Source organism: Podarcis melisellensis (genome assembly GCF_964234715.1).
Source record: "Podarcis melisellensis genome assembly, chromosome: 5".
Lineage (NCBI taxonomy): Eukaryota > Metazoa > Chordata > Lepidosauria > Squamata > Lacertidae > Podarcis > Podarcis melisellensis.
In genome coordinates this window covers 95,603,385-95,620,563 of record NC_138537.1, presented here as the reverse complement: position 1 = coordinate 95,620,563, position 17,179 = coordinate 95,603,385, and the positions used below count along the sequence as shown (strand labels likewise).

General features: G+C 44.0%; 1 protein-coding gene across 1 annotated transcript in view; it reads right to left on the bottom strand.

Moving 5' to 3' along the window:
• The window catches only part of SEMA3A (semaphorin 3A), a 185,658-nt gene extending 175,159 nt beyond the window's left edge, over positions 1–10,499 (bottom strand). Inside the window, exon 1 of the mRNA XM_081911733.1 lies at positions 9,567–10,499. Within this exon, the coding sequence (XP_081767859.1) occupies positions 9,567–9,684 (118 nt within the window). The 5' untranslated portion in view covers positions 9,685–10,499. The remainder of the gene's footprint in view (positions 1–9,566) is intronic.
• Positions 10,500–17,179: the final 6,680 nt, after the last annotated feature.

Sequence of the window (17,179 nt, the reverse complement as noted above, 5' to 3'; positions counted from 1 at the left end):
AAAGCTTGTTTTCTCCTGCTCCATAGGCTAGGGCCCAAACCAATGGATTCAAGTTATAAGAAAGGAGATTCCATGCCCTCCAACATTACTCAGATGAAAATCGGGATATTTATCACTCCAACCCCCCTGACCCTCCTGGACCCACCCCCATTCTCCCCCCACCTGCAGAGTATTTCCTATCAGAAGGAGGGCAAGTGCCATGTCCATTTCACCAACGGGGCACAGCACACACGCCCTCCACTGTCCTGAGAAAACTCCTTAATCCCGATCTTATTTTATTCTTTAGTAGATTAGAATTTATTAATTTTGGTTACAAACCAGGTCCAGCTCACATACAACATCAGGGAAGTCATAAAACACGATAGGGAAACGTTTGAATTTGCAGCTGGGTATAACAGGGGCAATACAGATATAGCAGCAGTTAAAATATATATAAGTTAAATCTTAATCACAAAAATATAACCTAAAATTGTCATTTAAGGCCTTAGTCATTATGGTAGCACAGATTGTTCCCTATGTTTTATGGTGGTCACACAGAATTTGGTCACCCTTAGCATGATCTCAAGATCCTTGTCCTCTACCAGGGATTTTAGACATTGAAGTTCAGACCCATTTGGAGATTTCTGTATAACAGGGATGATAAATGTGTATATCCCCGTAGAAACAGCAGCGGAACAAGGCATGAGAGACAGATTCTACCTCCATCAAGCCATTCCACGTATGGTTTACCCTCGAATCTGCCCTGCAATAAGGCAGATGGCAGCACGTTGAATCTAGCGAGGGTAAACGACTGTCTGTATTTAGTAGATTGTTTTTTAGTAGATTTTTAAAAAGAAAAAACTCGCACCAATTAGAAAGGAGCAAGATTAGAAATAAATGCGCAAAGCATTCCCCCCCCCCCCCAAATCAAGACTCCTTGAGCCCTGCTCCGCTTCCCCTTTCTCCCCACCCAGGGCGGCACTGCCCTTTGCCTGCACCTCAGGGCTGGCACGTCACACAAGGCTGGGCTTTGGGAGTGGGAGCAGCCTCTGCTCCTCCTCATCCGCTGTCCAGAAGCTGCTAGGAGCTGCCATGGGGAGGAGACCGGCAGCAGCAGCCATGGAGAGGCTATAGCAAGCTCCCTCGCAGCCACCACTGCCACTGCCGCCCAGAACAAGCGCTGGCTCGTCCTCTTCCCCAAGTTTGGTGGCACCGCTACTAGCAGTGGAAACAGGGACATTTCAAGATTAGATCAGAAACCAGGATGGCTTTCATAATTCCGGGACTGTCTCTGTAAAATAGGGAGACTGGGAGGGATGCTTTCTGACAGTGAGAGCTGTTCAGCAACAGTGGAACAGCCTCCATTGGGAGGTTGTTTTTTCTTATTCCCCCAAATCCTCATGGGGCTAAGACACTACAAGCATCATGTCCTTGGATGCCCTGACTACATTCTTATTTTCTACAAAAGGTTCCAGTCCTTTCACATTTCTCCTGTTGGCCATGACTATGTAAGGGCTGTCAGGTGGCGGCGGACCTGGCTTGGTCACAAGGGTCACCTGGCTCGACAGGGAGCTGCAGCCCTGGGTGACCAACAGCCACTCATTCTCAACCTAGCCTTCCGCACAGGGCTGGTGTGATGATGAACAGGGGAGTAAAAGAACAGTCTAAGCCACTTTGAGCTCTCTGAATGATAGGTGGTGTATAAATGTTAAAATAAAATAAAATACCAGTCCTACCATGGTGCGTTCCTTGTCGTAGCCACAATTTACATTGTTTGGTTAACACTTGTGAAATGTGATCTGTGAAATGGATTATTAATGTTTTAATAATTTTATACAAAGTGCTTTGTAAAGTTTCCCTGAAAACTTGTAGGAACTCATGAAGTTGTACTGATCTGTCTCCTGATAGGAGATTTATATGCAGTTTTGCTGATTTCAATCTAAACTGTGTCCATTTCTTGAGGTCCAGGCTGCTTACTCTTTGCTACTTCTCCCATCTTGATCATTTGTGGACAATTATGAGCCAGAGTACTTTATTGTAATAAGACTTGAAAGAAAGACTGTGAAAAGAAGAAATGAATATGCAGGGAATCATTTTCCCATTAATTGTCCTGAAGCGATGTGCATTCAATTGTGCAACAATAGCAGCAACAATAACAAAAAGAACCACACATTTACTCTTCCCAAACATCCTTAAGAGAATTGAGAAATGTTCAATAAACAAATGGGATGAGACAGATGGATTTGAGAAACTTTTGTTTAATGCTTGCAGAGACTGAATGTGGTTCACAGACTTAAGAGAGGTAGAAGGGTTTGTAAGTCAATTTAAGTGGATGTCAAAAATCTGGCGTTTTTCGTATCTGCTGCTTTCTTGGGTTCTAAAAACAAATGCAAAAAGAAAAGAACAGAACAGAACAGAAAAAATGTGCATGTGGATACTGGGTTGGCACAGCTCAGTAGAGGGAAGCCCAGGTGGGTAATCTAATTCTCCCGGTTTAGCTCTTGGGACTCTTCCTGGTCCATGTTCTCTGGCAGCCCTGCTCCTCGCTCTCCTTGACTGGTTCTCCCTCGTTGAACTGTGTCCTTGGACTGTGGCCATGCCTCTTGCTTATCAGGAGAGAAACCTCTGCCTTTTGCATGACTGGACAGACATCTACTGTGCAAAGATCACATCCCTTGCCCTGCCCACTTTTGCCTACCACCAATGGGAAGGGAAAGGAGCTCCTGCCTAGGGTAAAACTCAGAGGGGCCCTGCTGTCACCATCACGTAGAAGCTGCTTCCTTGGAACTTGGCCATCTGTGAGCAGAGTCAACCTTGCGAGACTCTCTCATCCAGATGGCACACCGTCGGAGGAGTGGTGGCAACTGCCTGGTGATAATCCATGCGCCTGGCCATGCTCACCACAACATCGTGATAGAGAAGTTGTTGCAGCTTTGCAAAGCTGTGTGGTGGAAGTAGCAGTGAGGGCTGGGCTGGTGCAGCCGCAGGGGGCTCCCTCTGTGCCCCACATGCCGTGTGCCTATCCCATGTGGCATTAGCAAACGCCCTTCCACTGAACTTCTTGGCACCTGCTAAAAACATTTAGACAATCCTACCCAGATGCAGGGACACAGGTGGCACTGTGGTCTAAACCACAAAGCCTAGGGCTTGCCGATCAGCGGTTCGAATCCCCACGACGGGGTGAGCTCCTGTTGATCAGTCCCTGCTCCTGCTCACCTACCAGTTCCAAAGCACGTCAAAGTGCAAGTAGATAAATAGGTACCACTCTGGCGGGAAGGTAAATGGCATTTCCATGTACTGCTCTGGTTTGCCAGAAGTGGCTTAGTCATGCTGGCCACATGACCCAGAAAAACCGTCTGCGGACAAACGTCGGCTCCCTCGGCCAGTAAAGCGAGATGAATGCTGCAACCCCAGAGTCATCCACAACTGGACCTAATGGTCAGGGGTCCCTTTACCTTTACCTTACTCAGATGCTTTGAAAGTCGAGGTAATTTTAATCAGTTTTAGTATTTTAACTTTTATACTTTTTAATGTCGGGTTCTATTTTTTTTCTGTTTTATCTTCTGTAAACCACTTTGATGTTGTTGGGTTGTTGTTGTTGTTTTTTTTTTACAATTAAGTGGTGTATAAATTTCATGAAATAGGTAAAATAAATATGGACAGGTGAATAGGCTGAGAACAGAATGTGCATTTTGACCAACGTCAACCCAAGAACAATACTTTTCTGTTGAGGCAGCTCACGCATTTTTGCAAAATCAAGGGACAGTGACACTTCAGCCATGTGTGCTGTTCATGTGGTAAACATTTGAGCCTCAAAGAAAAGGGCTTTTGTATTATCTCTCCGCAATATTATGGTTTTCGTAGAGTTAACTCATATGTTATTCTCTTGTTAATTATGCTGCTTTAGTTAATTTATGTTAATTTATTAACATAAATTTATGTTAATTTATGTGCACTTTGTGATTGACCTCCTTTGTAATGTTTTATTTTGAAATCTTTTAAGATGACATGTTTCCTGTTAATTATGTTGCTTTGAATGTATACTTTAAATTTGACTTTCTTTAGTAGTGTTTGAATCTATTTAATGTTTTAATGTGTTGTAAACTGCTTTGGGATTTTTTCCTCAAAACTGTAAAGTGGTGTAGAAATTAAGCCATAATAATAATAATAATAATAATAATAATAATAATAACAATTAATGTACACCCCTTGAACACAATGAAGCTATCCTTAAGCACAGTGCTAAAAATCCATTCCATTTTTTTGCAGGCATGTCCAAAGCCCATTTTGGGGAGCCTAATCCGGCCCCTCGGCTGGTTTTATCCGGCTCCTTTGGCAGTTTATTTATTTGGCTCAAATCCTTGCAAAAAATTGTATATAAAGCTCAACAACTTTGGTCGGCCCTCATGCACGTTCACTTCATCAAATCTGGCCCTCTTTGGAAAAAGTTTGGGCACCCGTGGTTTATTGGGAGGGAAGTTTACTGAGAAACAGCTGGAATCACCTAACCAGATCACAGGAATTTGCTGGAATCCACAGCAAGAGGTGTATGCATGCTGTCGCTTTTTTCTTCTCCAACCCCAAGGATATATGGCTCAGGATTATGGTCAATGTGTTGAAGACCACCTTGTTTAAATAAGATTTTGAGTGTGTACACGGAAATCACCTTAAAGGTAAAGGTACCCCTGCCCGTATGGGCCAGTCTTGACAGACTCTAGGGTTGTGCGCTCATCTCACTCTAGAGGCCGTGAGCCAGCGCTGTCCGCAGACACTTCCAGGTCATGTGGCCAGCGTGACGAAGCTGCTCCGGCGAACCGGCACCAGTGCAGCACACAGAACGCCGTTTACCTTCCCGCTATAAAGCGGTACCTATTTATCTACTTGCACTTAAGGGTGCTTTCGAACTGCTAGGTGGGCAGGAGCTGGGACCGAACGACGGGAGCTCACCCCGCCGCGGGGATTCGAACCACCGACCATGCGATCGGCAAGTCCTAGGCACTGAGGTTTTACCCACAGCGCCACCCGCGTCCCTTGGAAATCACCTTAGCTTACCATAAATTCTTATATCAATTCTTCTACACCCAAGTCCAATTTCCCTGGGAATAGTTTGCAATTACCTTGAGCAGAAAACAAAACAGACCCCCCCACATCTGTGACTGTTAGAAACTGCTGACTTTTACAGCTTAACATTTTCTCTCCTCACTTTACTTCCAGCATAAAGAAGAGCTTCGAGGAACTTGGAAGCTTGCTCACAACTTTATGACATTTTGGGTGGTTATATTAAGCTGATGAACCCAGATGGCTATCTCTAATTTATGTGTGTTCTGCTGAAAAGTAAGTGGACATTGTGTACATATTATGTACATATGTGTACATATTACAGCATTAATTGCACTGTGGCTGCTTTAGAAAAAAACAAACGGGGATTTGGGACAAGATCCTATTTACATAACAACTTAGAACTGGGCTCCAAAGAACAACTTTAGCATTAACCAAGGACCTGCATGGGCTTACTGAAATGTTTGCCTTTCCCCTCCAGAAGCAGCTGAGACCCTACATACGGTATCACAAGGAGTTTTTAAAAAGCTGTACTAAGTTTCAAAGGGGTGTGTGTGTGTATGCATGTGTATGTTGAGGGTGAGAAAAGCTAGTCTTATAAACCTATTAGCCTCATGGAACTAGTCATATAGTTATTTGATTCCTGGAAACCTAGATATGTCTTAGCACCTGCTATTTCCAATAAAAAGTCCATGACTCTGAGCATCTAAATGCATGCTCTTCATATCACTCCCTCTCATAATACAGGATGGTTCCAATTTGGTACAAGTCTGAGCGAAAGGACGTCACAAGGATTCAAGAAAAGAGAGGTTGCAGAAATTTCAGTCTCTACCAACCTGAGAAATGGCAGAGCTAATGGCAGACCTTTGAAAACAAGTGACCGTAGGAAATTAACATTGGCGGGGATTTAACCCTTCATGATTTACTCTCTTTTTTTAAAAAAAAAAGTTTCCAGCAAGCCTCTTTCCAATAAGTGGAGTTAATTTTGTTGTGGTGTTTTACATCTTTGCAAAGTGCCTTGGGAAGGCAGGTTGCCCAGGAATGCAGGTTAGAAATCTTTCAGAAAAATAAACAAATCTATGAAGTTCAACTGTGCTTAACACCTAATAAGTCAGGAAGAAACAAGCTGCTTAGAAAGAAACCTTTAGCATCAGTTATCTGACAACTGACTGCAAGACAGCTGCTCACGTGTAAAACAGAGTGTGTGAGAAAAATATTAGTCCGTAAGATAGGAGAAGGAAAATGGCTTGGCATGTTCCTACACACCCACCTGCTCATTTCACAGTTTATGTTATTAAATTACCCAGCACTCTATGCCTAAGAGAAACCTGCTGGGTAGCCAAAGGGCAATATCTTCACATTGTTAGCAGTATCTGGAAAAAAGAATTTCCCCCAACCCTTTGCCAGAGTTAGCCCTAGTAGTGAGAAAATGCCTTGTGGTGCTGTCATGCAATAGAACCACCGTGCTCATTTACAGCATATTAATCTCCTGCTCAACAACATCTCTCTGTTAATAGAGAGCACTTACAGCGACTGCTGTGCTCATTTCACTGAGGAAATATTCACAGCGTGCGCATTAGAAGGACAATTAATTATCCAAAGCTTTATTAGCTCGTGTTCTTTATTCTTCCATGTCCCTTGGTAACTAGATATTAATGGCAATGCAGGCACTGCTAGAGCACATCCCTCACTCAGACTGCCAGCCTGATCCTGTAGCAAAAGCTGCACAGAGGTGTAAGCAAGTAGATCAAAGAAATAATAATGCTGGCATCGTGTTTATGAAGCGTATTAAGAGTGTTTCAAAGTATTTCATGTATGCTGCCTACTGGAGCATGTGCTTAAACACTCAATTTGATTTATTAATAAAGAACAGAGATTTGGGCACTAAGGTGGTTCTTTGGTTGGTTTTGTTGTTGCTCGTTTAGTTTTCATATTAGATTCAGAGCTAGCATGTTGTAGAGGAGAGCTTTGAGCACCGAGCAGAGAGATATAGATTTGACATTGTGGCTTCACCCTGGAGCTCAGTGGGTGGCTGGGTTCAAATTAATATCATCACTCGGATCTAACCTCCCACAGAGGGTAGTTATTGGAAAGATCATCTGTTGTATCCCATCTCGAGCTCCATGTAAGGCAAAAAGCAAAGGTGGGAAATAAATAATAGCCCAAAGCAGAAAGATCACCAGGGTTGCAATTGTACATAAACTCACTTTACTTTGTGGTAAATATGAATAGGAAGCTCATGCTCCAGATCCTCTAGTGTCCTGTTTGACGTCTAAGTTGATGAATATTAATGGAAAAAGCAGGAAACCACCGTTCTGGTATAGTTTTCATCAAAACATGTAGGAAATGTATTGAAGCAACACAACAGCACTGATATCTCAGTCCGCATGCCAAACCCATCAAGATAAAATAACCATGGGATACACCACCCGAACCCATGGAATAAATGGTCTTTCTTTCTGCTGAGAGGTGGCAGAATTAGGACTTCCACTAAACTTTAGCAGCACGATCCAATGCTTGTTCACTCGGAGGTTAGTCCTGCTGAGTTCAGTGAGGTTTGCTGCCAGGTAAGTCGGCCTAAGAGTGCAGGCTAACAGTGCACACCTATGTAGGTTTACTCAGAGGTACTGTACGTCCCAGTGGATTCCAAGGGACTTGCTCCTAAGTAAAGGATTGTCGCCTCAGAGAGTTAGAAATAGTTTTGATGAGACATTGTTCTTGTTAACAGATCAGTTTAAACCAGCTACTTAAATAATCCCTGCTGTACATGCAATTGCAGTTCAATAGATGCATTAAAGTTAATTAGATCATAAGCAATTAAATGTCAATTGGAATTTAGGGTCTGATTATACGGTGATGACTCATATTAGAAAGCAAAAGGTAACTTCTCTGCATTCTTATTAGCCATCTTTTCATGGCAAATTAATTAGCATACTCCAAGAACAACAGAGTGTTGCTTTCATACATAAGCGCATGCACACACAGGCTTGTTTTAGGATATTCCCATACACTGATTTCACTCTTAAGTCAGAATACACATATGTCATTGTTGTCCTGTGCTTCTTTTTATCAGCCTTTAGGTTGCTCAGCCAAGGCATGTTCGTGTTGTCTGTCTGGCATCATTCAGTCCCAGAGCAGCTAATGGGCAGGTTTCCTCCCACCTTCTCCTTCACCATCTGTGGACCTAACCCAAGATTTATCAAGCTTGAGTTGCACAACTTAGGCTGCAGTCCAAACCCACCTACCTGCGAGTAAGCCCCACTGAATTCAACAGGCTTTACTTCTGAGTAGGCCTGGTTAGGAGTGTGCTGCTGCTTGGTCCCTGAGACTCTGCTGGACTTTTCCTTTATTCGTTTAAACAAACTGGTGGAAACAAGGACAGAAATCTTCCTCATTGAAAGTGGGAAACTGGGAGACACCCCCCCCCCTTTCTCCTTTCACTGCCACAACCTGCACAGACATACCGTAAATACAACATGCCACGAGGGACGCCTATAACCAAAGACACAAGCTCTTTCTTTTCTGCATTATGGGAAATAAGCTATGCGCCTCGCTTCCCCGTCTGAAGCCAGAGTGATCTTCTCCCCTATTACAAATTAATAACGAGCTGATTTAATTTTTTTTTAATCGATTCCTTAAGACGGAGCAATTCTGTCTTCTTCCCATCCGTGGACCAAATGCAAGTGCGAGGTAAACCTTCCACGGCACGCAGCCCTTGCGCTTTTCAAGCCCTGGGAGGAGGGGGGGGGGGGGAGGAGGAGCAGGGAGGGGTGTGACTAGGAGCCTGAACTTGCAAGAGCAAAATTCTGCACGACGGTGTTGTTCTGAGGGGTCCGGAGAAGTTAAGGATCACGTGCCAGTTTCCTCTCTCCGCTGTCGCTTTTGCGCCCGGATCCGAGCCATGCGGGCGACGTGTCCGCACCAGAGAGGTGCCCGGGTATGAAACGCAGTACAGTATCTAATCCTCGCGCGCACCTCTCCAGTACTGCGTTTTTGCGCTTCCTCGTTTTCCTGGCAAACGTCCCCCCCACCCCAAACCCCGCTTCGGTCGGCATCCGACTGTCAGACTTGTGCCGCCTGAATATGCATGGCGACGGCTTAACTCTTCCCTGCTCGCCACCATCCCAGCCGAAGTCAGGCGCCGAGAGAGAGCGCTAGGAAGCCTCGGCAGCCCAAACGATCAATGCAATGGGAAAAGCAATGCAGAAAGGGGGTGAGGGGGAGATAGGAATGCTGGGGACCCTGCACTGGACGGAGGTCCGAGGGAATCCACCGCGATCCAGTGGCAGCAGCCTTCTCCGCGGAGAGCCCCAGCTGGTTCTCCCGCCCGGCGCGCTTTAGTGCCCGGGCGAACTCGCGCCTCTTTGTCTGCCCGAGCAGAACTACGAGACCAGATACCTGGGAGGAGGAGGCTGGTTTTGGCCCCGCCGAGCAAGGAGCAACCTCGGGGGAAAGGGGGAAACGGCACGAGCAGGAACCACCAGCAGGAAAGAATAAAAAGAGGAGGAGGGGGAAAGGAGCAGGCTTACCTTTGTAGGATAATTTGAGGCGCGGCACGTTGTCCTTCTTGGCATGTTGGCAGCGAGCGCTTTCTGCTAGTAGAAATACTCCCCAGACAAGGCAAGCCGTCCGGCGGGTGCAGCCCATGCTGCAAAAGAGCACTGGATAGTCCTCCCCCCCGGCGCTCCCTTCTGGTCTCCTGGGTGTAGGGAGTTGGGGGGGAGGGGAAGCGATGGGTCCACGCAGAAGTTCAAAGCGATCTAAAAACTGAGAGGTAACAGGTGACCCGGATCAGTTTCGTTCAGGAGCGCAGGGTGATCCAAAAACCTCATGGCCAGGTTTGTAACATCTCCTCCTTCTGTTAAGTCACCGGAGCGGAAGGGGACACGCACAGACACACATGTGGGGAGGTGGACACAGACACACACACACAAAAACCAGCTCGCAACGATTCGCCACCCTCACCCCACGCGCGGCGTGGAAGGAGAAGGATGGCGAGCCAGCGCGCAGCGGCTCCGAGAGAGGCGCAACCGGTGCAGGGCAAAAGCGGGAAAGGGACCAGAGTGGCGGCTTCTTCCCCCGCCAACCTCTCTCGCCTTCAAAAAAGAAGAATCATAACCAAAGCCCTGCTCGGCGGTCGCCTTGTGCCCCGAGCCAATCCCGCTCTGGTGCTCCCCTCCGGCTTCAGTTGCAGGCAGCAGGAATGCCAAACGGGGGCAGAGAGAGACGTAGCAGCAGCAGCAGCACCGAGTTTTCCTGCGCACATGGAGAGGCAGAGATGACACAGGAATCTGCAGAGTTTCTCTCCCTCTCTCTCTCTCTCTCCGTCTCCCCTCCTCCCTTCCCCTTCTTTTTAACCCAACACTCTCTCCAGAGTGTCTGACAATGGGAGAACAAGCGCAGCACAGCCCACTTCCCTTCCTCCTGCTGTCACCAAGCACACATGCAAAAAACATCGAGCCAAGGATTTGCGGAGGGACCAGTTCGGGAAAGGCAGGGAGCAATAAATTTCGCCATCAAATGCGCGAGCTTTCTCTCCCACTGCCGTTTCTCCCTCCCCTATCTCCCCTATCTTAAGGAAAAGTTTCTCCCCCCCCCCGTTAGTCCTTGACTCTTTCTACTGTCATAAATAATCCATCTGAACGATAAGTGTAATTTTGTTTTTACTCCGTTGCTGATAACAAAAGGGAAAAGAAAGAGAGAGTTAGAGAGCCTTCCATCAACGTAACTTTACTACTGGAGTTTAATTTAAAGTCTTGTTAACAAACCCTCCTCCCCAAGAACCTCCCAGCCAGCGAGAGAAATTCCTAGTTTTGTTTTTTTTTAAAAAGTCCTCGTTAAGACACATATAAGTCCAATGAGACTTGTAAATTATACAGGGGATTCTCTCAAGATCTCTCTCCCCCCCACCACCTTAAATTAAAAATGTCCATTCCCCCCTCTCTTTGGGGAGGCTCTGGCTTTCTGAAGCAATCTATTAGTAAACTTGCTCCCCTCTCTCAAGGGGCAAAGGAAGATCCCATATATATGCACACTTGAACATTCATTTGGTGAGATCATGGTTTCAGTTTTGTCAAGAATCTAGAAAAGATTTGTTTGATATCTATTTATGCTCATGTCTGTTAATGAAATATTGTTAACATGTCCTCATCAGGGCACACATTCTCAAGGAGCCATTATTACTGACAGTCAATGTGGGGGAGTGGTTCATTGACCAGGGCTGGAAAAGCTTAGGTTCAAATCTCCATTTACCCATGAAGCTCATTTCATGTGAGTCTTGGGTAGCCTTCAACTCATCACTGAATGATATTCAACTATGTTTTACTCAGAGTAAGGTCAATATGTTCACATTGCCACTTACTCCACTTTCAGTATGTGCTCCCACTGCTAGTTAATGAAGGCATATTCATACGACTTCAGCCACAATCCATATAAATTATGTAGTTACTTGACAAATACTGCTGTCTGACATGTTTCTTCTCCAATTTAAGCCACATTCTCTTAAGAATGGTGCAGACCTTTGATAATGAAGTTTTATTAAAATTTCCACAATACAATAAAAGACACTCAAGCTGAAGCAAAGAATAACAAAAAGAAGAAGAGGAAGAGAGAAAAATACAAGATTCTCTCTCACAAGTGTATCCCAACTTTTGTCTCATACAGAAAAATGCACCCCTCTCTTCTCCCAGCCTCTCACCCTGGGAAGAACTCTTATACAAGGTTCTTCAAACTGCCCATCATCTTCATCTCTATGCAACTCTTACCCAAAGACGATACGAAAGAATATTAAGAACGGTGCAAACACTTGAGACAACCATCGCACATGCACAGATGAGCATGCATGCACAGATGACAGCTTCATGTATAGGCGTTCTGGGGTGTGTGGGTTGCAGGGCTGGGGAAACCAAAAAGGTTATCTGCATCAGGTGAAAGCTTCCCTGTTCCTTCTTTGTGAAATTGAGTTTTCTCAGACTGAACCAATGAAACTGTTTGGACTGTGTGTCCATTGGCAAAGTCAGCAGTGGGAAGATCAGGCTGCAGTGCCTTCTTCCACACATGTATCTAGCACTGATGCCCCCAAAAGAAGCAGTGGATATCAACCTCACAGCTCCAGAAGCTCCCTCTTCTGGCAAACCACTGCAGGGTGGTGCAGGGAGAAAGCTGTCAGAGACTCCTATTTGAACCTCCCAGCATTTTAGAGGATAACTTAATGAAGACATCTGGTCTCTGGAAGAAAGCCTCATGCAGACATGCTCATACAGAATGTTCTATTTTTGCATTCCCAGATTTTCCAGATCGTTCACAGCATAAGCAAATAGATGAGAAGCCAGCGTTCTCTAAACATGCTTGTTGTCCAAAAGTGTTTATGGTTCCTTGCTCCAATGTTTCAAACTGTTCCAGGATGAAATAATTGACATATGTTTTAGGCTAGTTAAATACAAGAATGCAGAGACTGCATCGGTCGCAACGCAAGGTTACTCACACAAAGGGAACATCTATTGATTTTAATCACTTTTTAAAACCTTGTCTTTAAAGTCAGAGAAATCTACACGAGAATGTGAAGGTTTCAATGGACCTGCAAAAATGACTTAAGGAGAAAGGAAGGATTCTGTGTGCAATTTGGATTGAATTTGGAAGAAAAAGCTATCAAGCCTCTTGCAACTTTTCTGAAATAGAATAGAATAGGAAAGAATAAAAAAGGAGGTGGAAATTTGGATTCTTTTGAAAAATAAAGATTGATAAGTGTGGTTGGAAGGAAATGAGATTGGGAGACATGGACTTGGGTGTGAATTAAGGACCACAGGAGCTAACCTAGGAGCCCTGGGGACTTTGGCCCCAACAATAAAATATTTGAGGGGGGCGAGGCCAGTTGATTGGCATTCCCATTCAAGTGGTGTGTGCACGTACTGAATCATGTGATTGATTATGTGGGGCGGGGCTTACCTGGCCCCTCACAATATTTTATTTAAGTTGGCACTGCTGTTAAGGACCATATAGTAATTAAATACTTATGCATTGATGCCCTAATAAATAAACACAGTGAAGAAATTTTTGGAGAATATAAAGGAGAAGGATCGAATGTTTCCTGATATTTTAGGCAATGCTGTAATGTTGGAGAACTATTGTTGATTCTTATATATAACAACAATGGGAAAATCCTCTTTGGACTTCTTGCATTGAAAGAAATGAATGAACTGGAGAGTCTCATATAGTAAACTGGAAAAAATATCACCTAGCAGAGGGAGGAACAGCTGAATATTAATTTAGAGCGAATATTTGACTGTCTTGAAGAATTATTGTATATATAACTGACAGATGGATAGTTGGAAGTTCTTTTTACCTCTTTCTTTCTTTTTATCTATCTTTATCTCTTTATTCTTTTTTTACCCTCTTTAATATTCTCTGTTATTGTATTTTGAAAAAAAAAACTTCAATAAAAGTGTATTGTTAAAAAAAGAAAGAAGAAATGGCACAGTATTGGCTATAGGTGTTTCAGCAGAGTTACTGGATGGTAGTATTATGCATGGCTTGTGATGGGCTGCATGCAGTCAATTTATGCACCATCCTACAGCAGAGTCAATATTCAATTCAAATTTTAGTCCTGATTTTTTCCACATTTTTCTTTCGAAATTCATCTCTGAAGGACTTTAAAAGCTTTAATCACGTAACTAATTTAAAAGCAAGAATGGAAAGCGATGGAAAACAATTCAGATTAGGAAAGCATAATCTGATTTCTTTGAAGGTTAATTTGAGTTTAACCCCTGCCCCACCAAAAATAATAATCCATTTAATCTTTGTCCTTAATGGCATTTCAGCCACCACAAAATCAGCTATACTGGAACAATGCAATCAACAATTTGGTGGAAACTTCATTATAATTGTACTGTGAGAAGCAGAAAGAAAGGATGGGGTTGGTACATTAAACTGGAACAGAATGACATTCTAGCTTTCTTCGTACACACTTCTTTGTGTGATGGCACAGGCGCCACATACCAATAGGATTAGTTCATTTTACTCCTTGATTCCAACTACATGTTGTTGTTTCTTATTTTGCAATGGGGTTTTAACAGTTATGAAGCAAAACCTTAGCATTTTGTTGCTTCCAATTTCATTGTTTAATAGACAGCACCCCAACGGGATACAAAGGAGATCTCCTTGCATGTTCAACAAACCCCTTCTGCTTCCTGAGTTTAATTCATTAATCCCACCACATCTTATCTGACACACTCAGCAGTTCCATTGATCTCTGGCATTGTTGAGAAAATAAGATCCAAACATAATGTTAGTTTTGGTCATTCCCACACTTGTTATCCTTGTGGACGCTCATGCTCTGGGGGCAATGGATTAACACTCCAAAATGACAAGAGACGCCTGTCTGTTTTCCATGGATTACTTATTGCAGACATTCACAAAACAGAACAACCCTTGACACAACGAGATTATCTGGAGAGGTGGCTCAGTGAATTACACTTTTTATCTGAGGGGCACAATGCAAACAAAACATGAAATCAAGACTTGTCCCACAATCAAGACTTTGTAAAATGTGCCGTTTGTACCATGCTGTTGGTGTATGTGGAAATTAAAACGCTTAAAAAAAAAATAGTATATTTCTAGCTTCACTTGCTCAAAGAAGGCAATGATATTTAAGCATTTTCGAGCTGTGGTTTTCTAACTTGTACCTTCAGGAAACCATTTCACACTGGTTTCTCTGCCAAGAAACATATACTGCAGAGGGTTGAATCTGGAACCTTTTTTCTAGGGTTTGCATGGGTTACTTGGTCACATCTGCTGGGTTTGACTCTCTCCATGCCTCAGCTGATAGTATACACTGGAACCTATACATTACTGTGCACGCCAGAGCAAAACCTGTAGCGGTTGGGCAAGCTGACATTCATACATTTCCCCCCACTATCCTGATCTTCAAGGAATGCCAATGAGCTCCCAAGGAACTCCAGGGTTCTTATGATTAAAGTGCACCACTATAGAGTACACAAAGATTTTCATTTAAGTTATCTCAGATTTGCACGAAGGTTGAACAGTTTCTGTATTGTAGGTAAGTGGGTTGAGGCTGATGGAAGCCACCCAGCGAGTTCCTGGTTGAGACAGGATTTGATCTGGAAACTCCCTGGTTCAGAGCTCAGCATCTTACTGGTCTCAAATTCAGTTTGCCACATTTCTGCACCATTCATTTCTCCTGATGCACAGTTTTGCATGCAAATTTATCTAACATACACATTTTTGCAAACAGTCTTCCTAATATAAGCTATGTCATTTTCATCAATATACATGGGGCAGTGACGGTTGTGCACACCGTCCCTTTATAGACACAGCTTTGTAAAAGAAAAAAAAGAGTGTTGAGAACTGTGTCATAAAATTTGGAGAAGTGCAAATATCTACATAGAGCTGCATCTCAGTTCACACTATGTTTTAGGAAGTGCAAATTAGGTAGGTGAATGGCACCAGATATTTTCCCCATTGCTTTTAGTCATATATGGTGCACCTGAAAAATATGGAGATTGAGACACTTTGCAGCTTCCCTTCTGGTTACCAAGACACAATCTTCTATCACAGGCAACCAGGCAAGTGGTTATAAAAAACTTCAAATTCTTACTCTGATTCAGAAACACCTTATATGAAACCGTATTTCCCCCCCCAAAGCTCTATACCTTATTCCTCATACTATATCTGGGAACAGAGTTGTTTTAAAACAGAATGTTCTGAATCTGCTTCAAATATGTCTTCCTTTACCCCCATCTCAAAGTTTTGTTTCCAAAAGATGTTAACATTTAAAACATGCACCTGTGGCTATGAGGTAATGCACAATACCTCTGAGTTTTAAACAGAACACACAAACATAATGTTGTTGTGTTGGTGTTGTTAATGACTGAAGGCTCCCTGTTAGGGGGGAAAGCACAAATAGCCCATGTACAGTTTTTAAATAATCTAGACCACAGGGGGGCAGAAATCTTCCTTTCCTCAGCCCCACATCAGCAACGTACTTAAGCAGATGCTCAGCATTTAAACCCATATAAAGGTCCAAGGGGAGGGGAGGGGGTAAAGCTTGGCTGAATCAGGATATTAATTCCCAATCATTCTGCCACCTTTTTCTGGATCCAAAGCTAAACTTCAGAAGATAAGGAAGCTGTGGTCATTCTTTTTAGTTCTGTTATCAACATGGATCAGGGGATTAACTAAAGAGGAGACAAGGGTAGCACAGCCATCAGTGTATCTGCGTGCATGCTTAGGTAAAGGTAAAGGGACCCCTGACCATTAGGTCCAGTCGTGACCGACTCTGGGGTTGTGGCGCTCATCTCGCTTTATTGGCCAAGGGAGCTGGCGTACAGCTTCCAGGTCATGTGGCCAGCATGAGTAAGCCACTTCTGGTGAACCAGAGCAGCACACAGAAATGCCGTTTACCTTCCCGCCAGAATGGTACCTGTTTATCTACTTGCACTTTGACGTGCTTTCGAGCTGCTAGGTGGGCAGGAACTGGGACCAAGCAATGGGAGCTCACCCTGTCGTGGGGATTCGAACCGCCGACCTTCTGATCAGCAAGTCCTAGGCTCTGTGGTTTAACCCACAGCGCCACCTGTGTCCCATGAGCGCATGCTTAGGTGGGGATTAATTTATTTATTCAAATTCCTTCCTACCTCTCCTAAGGTGATTCAAGGTGATTGCAAAGGTCACATCATTCCAATAATTAAAATAACGGGGAGGGCAACCCAAAATAACTGAAGCAGATAACATGGTAGGAATTGTGAAGGAGCTTTGGAGCCAGCTCCAAGGAAGCACTTCCCATAGATGTTCTGCTCTTCTTCAGAAAGAGACCAAAGCCCTTCCAGACTATTGGGGGCAGGGGATATTGACAGTACAGCTCTTTTTTTTTTGTCAGGATCACAATGCATGCAGAAGGGAGGTTTAACTCTTCTTCCTGGTTCCTGTCCCCATTAAATTGCAACCCACCCAGTGCAATTGTTAATGGAAGGGAAGTTTCTGTTGGCCCAATGAGATCTTTTCTTCCAGGGAGAGGAATTTCCATTGGGACTGCAGTGAGGGAGGAAAAGGTGAATACTGCCCTCCCCAGGCACTGTGGTTGGACCTACTCACCTACTATTAGTTTTAAAATAAAATGCAGACATAG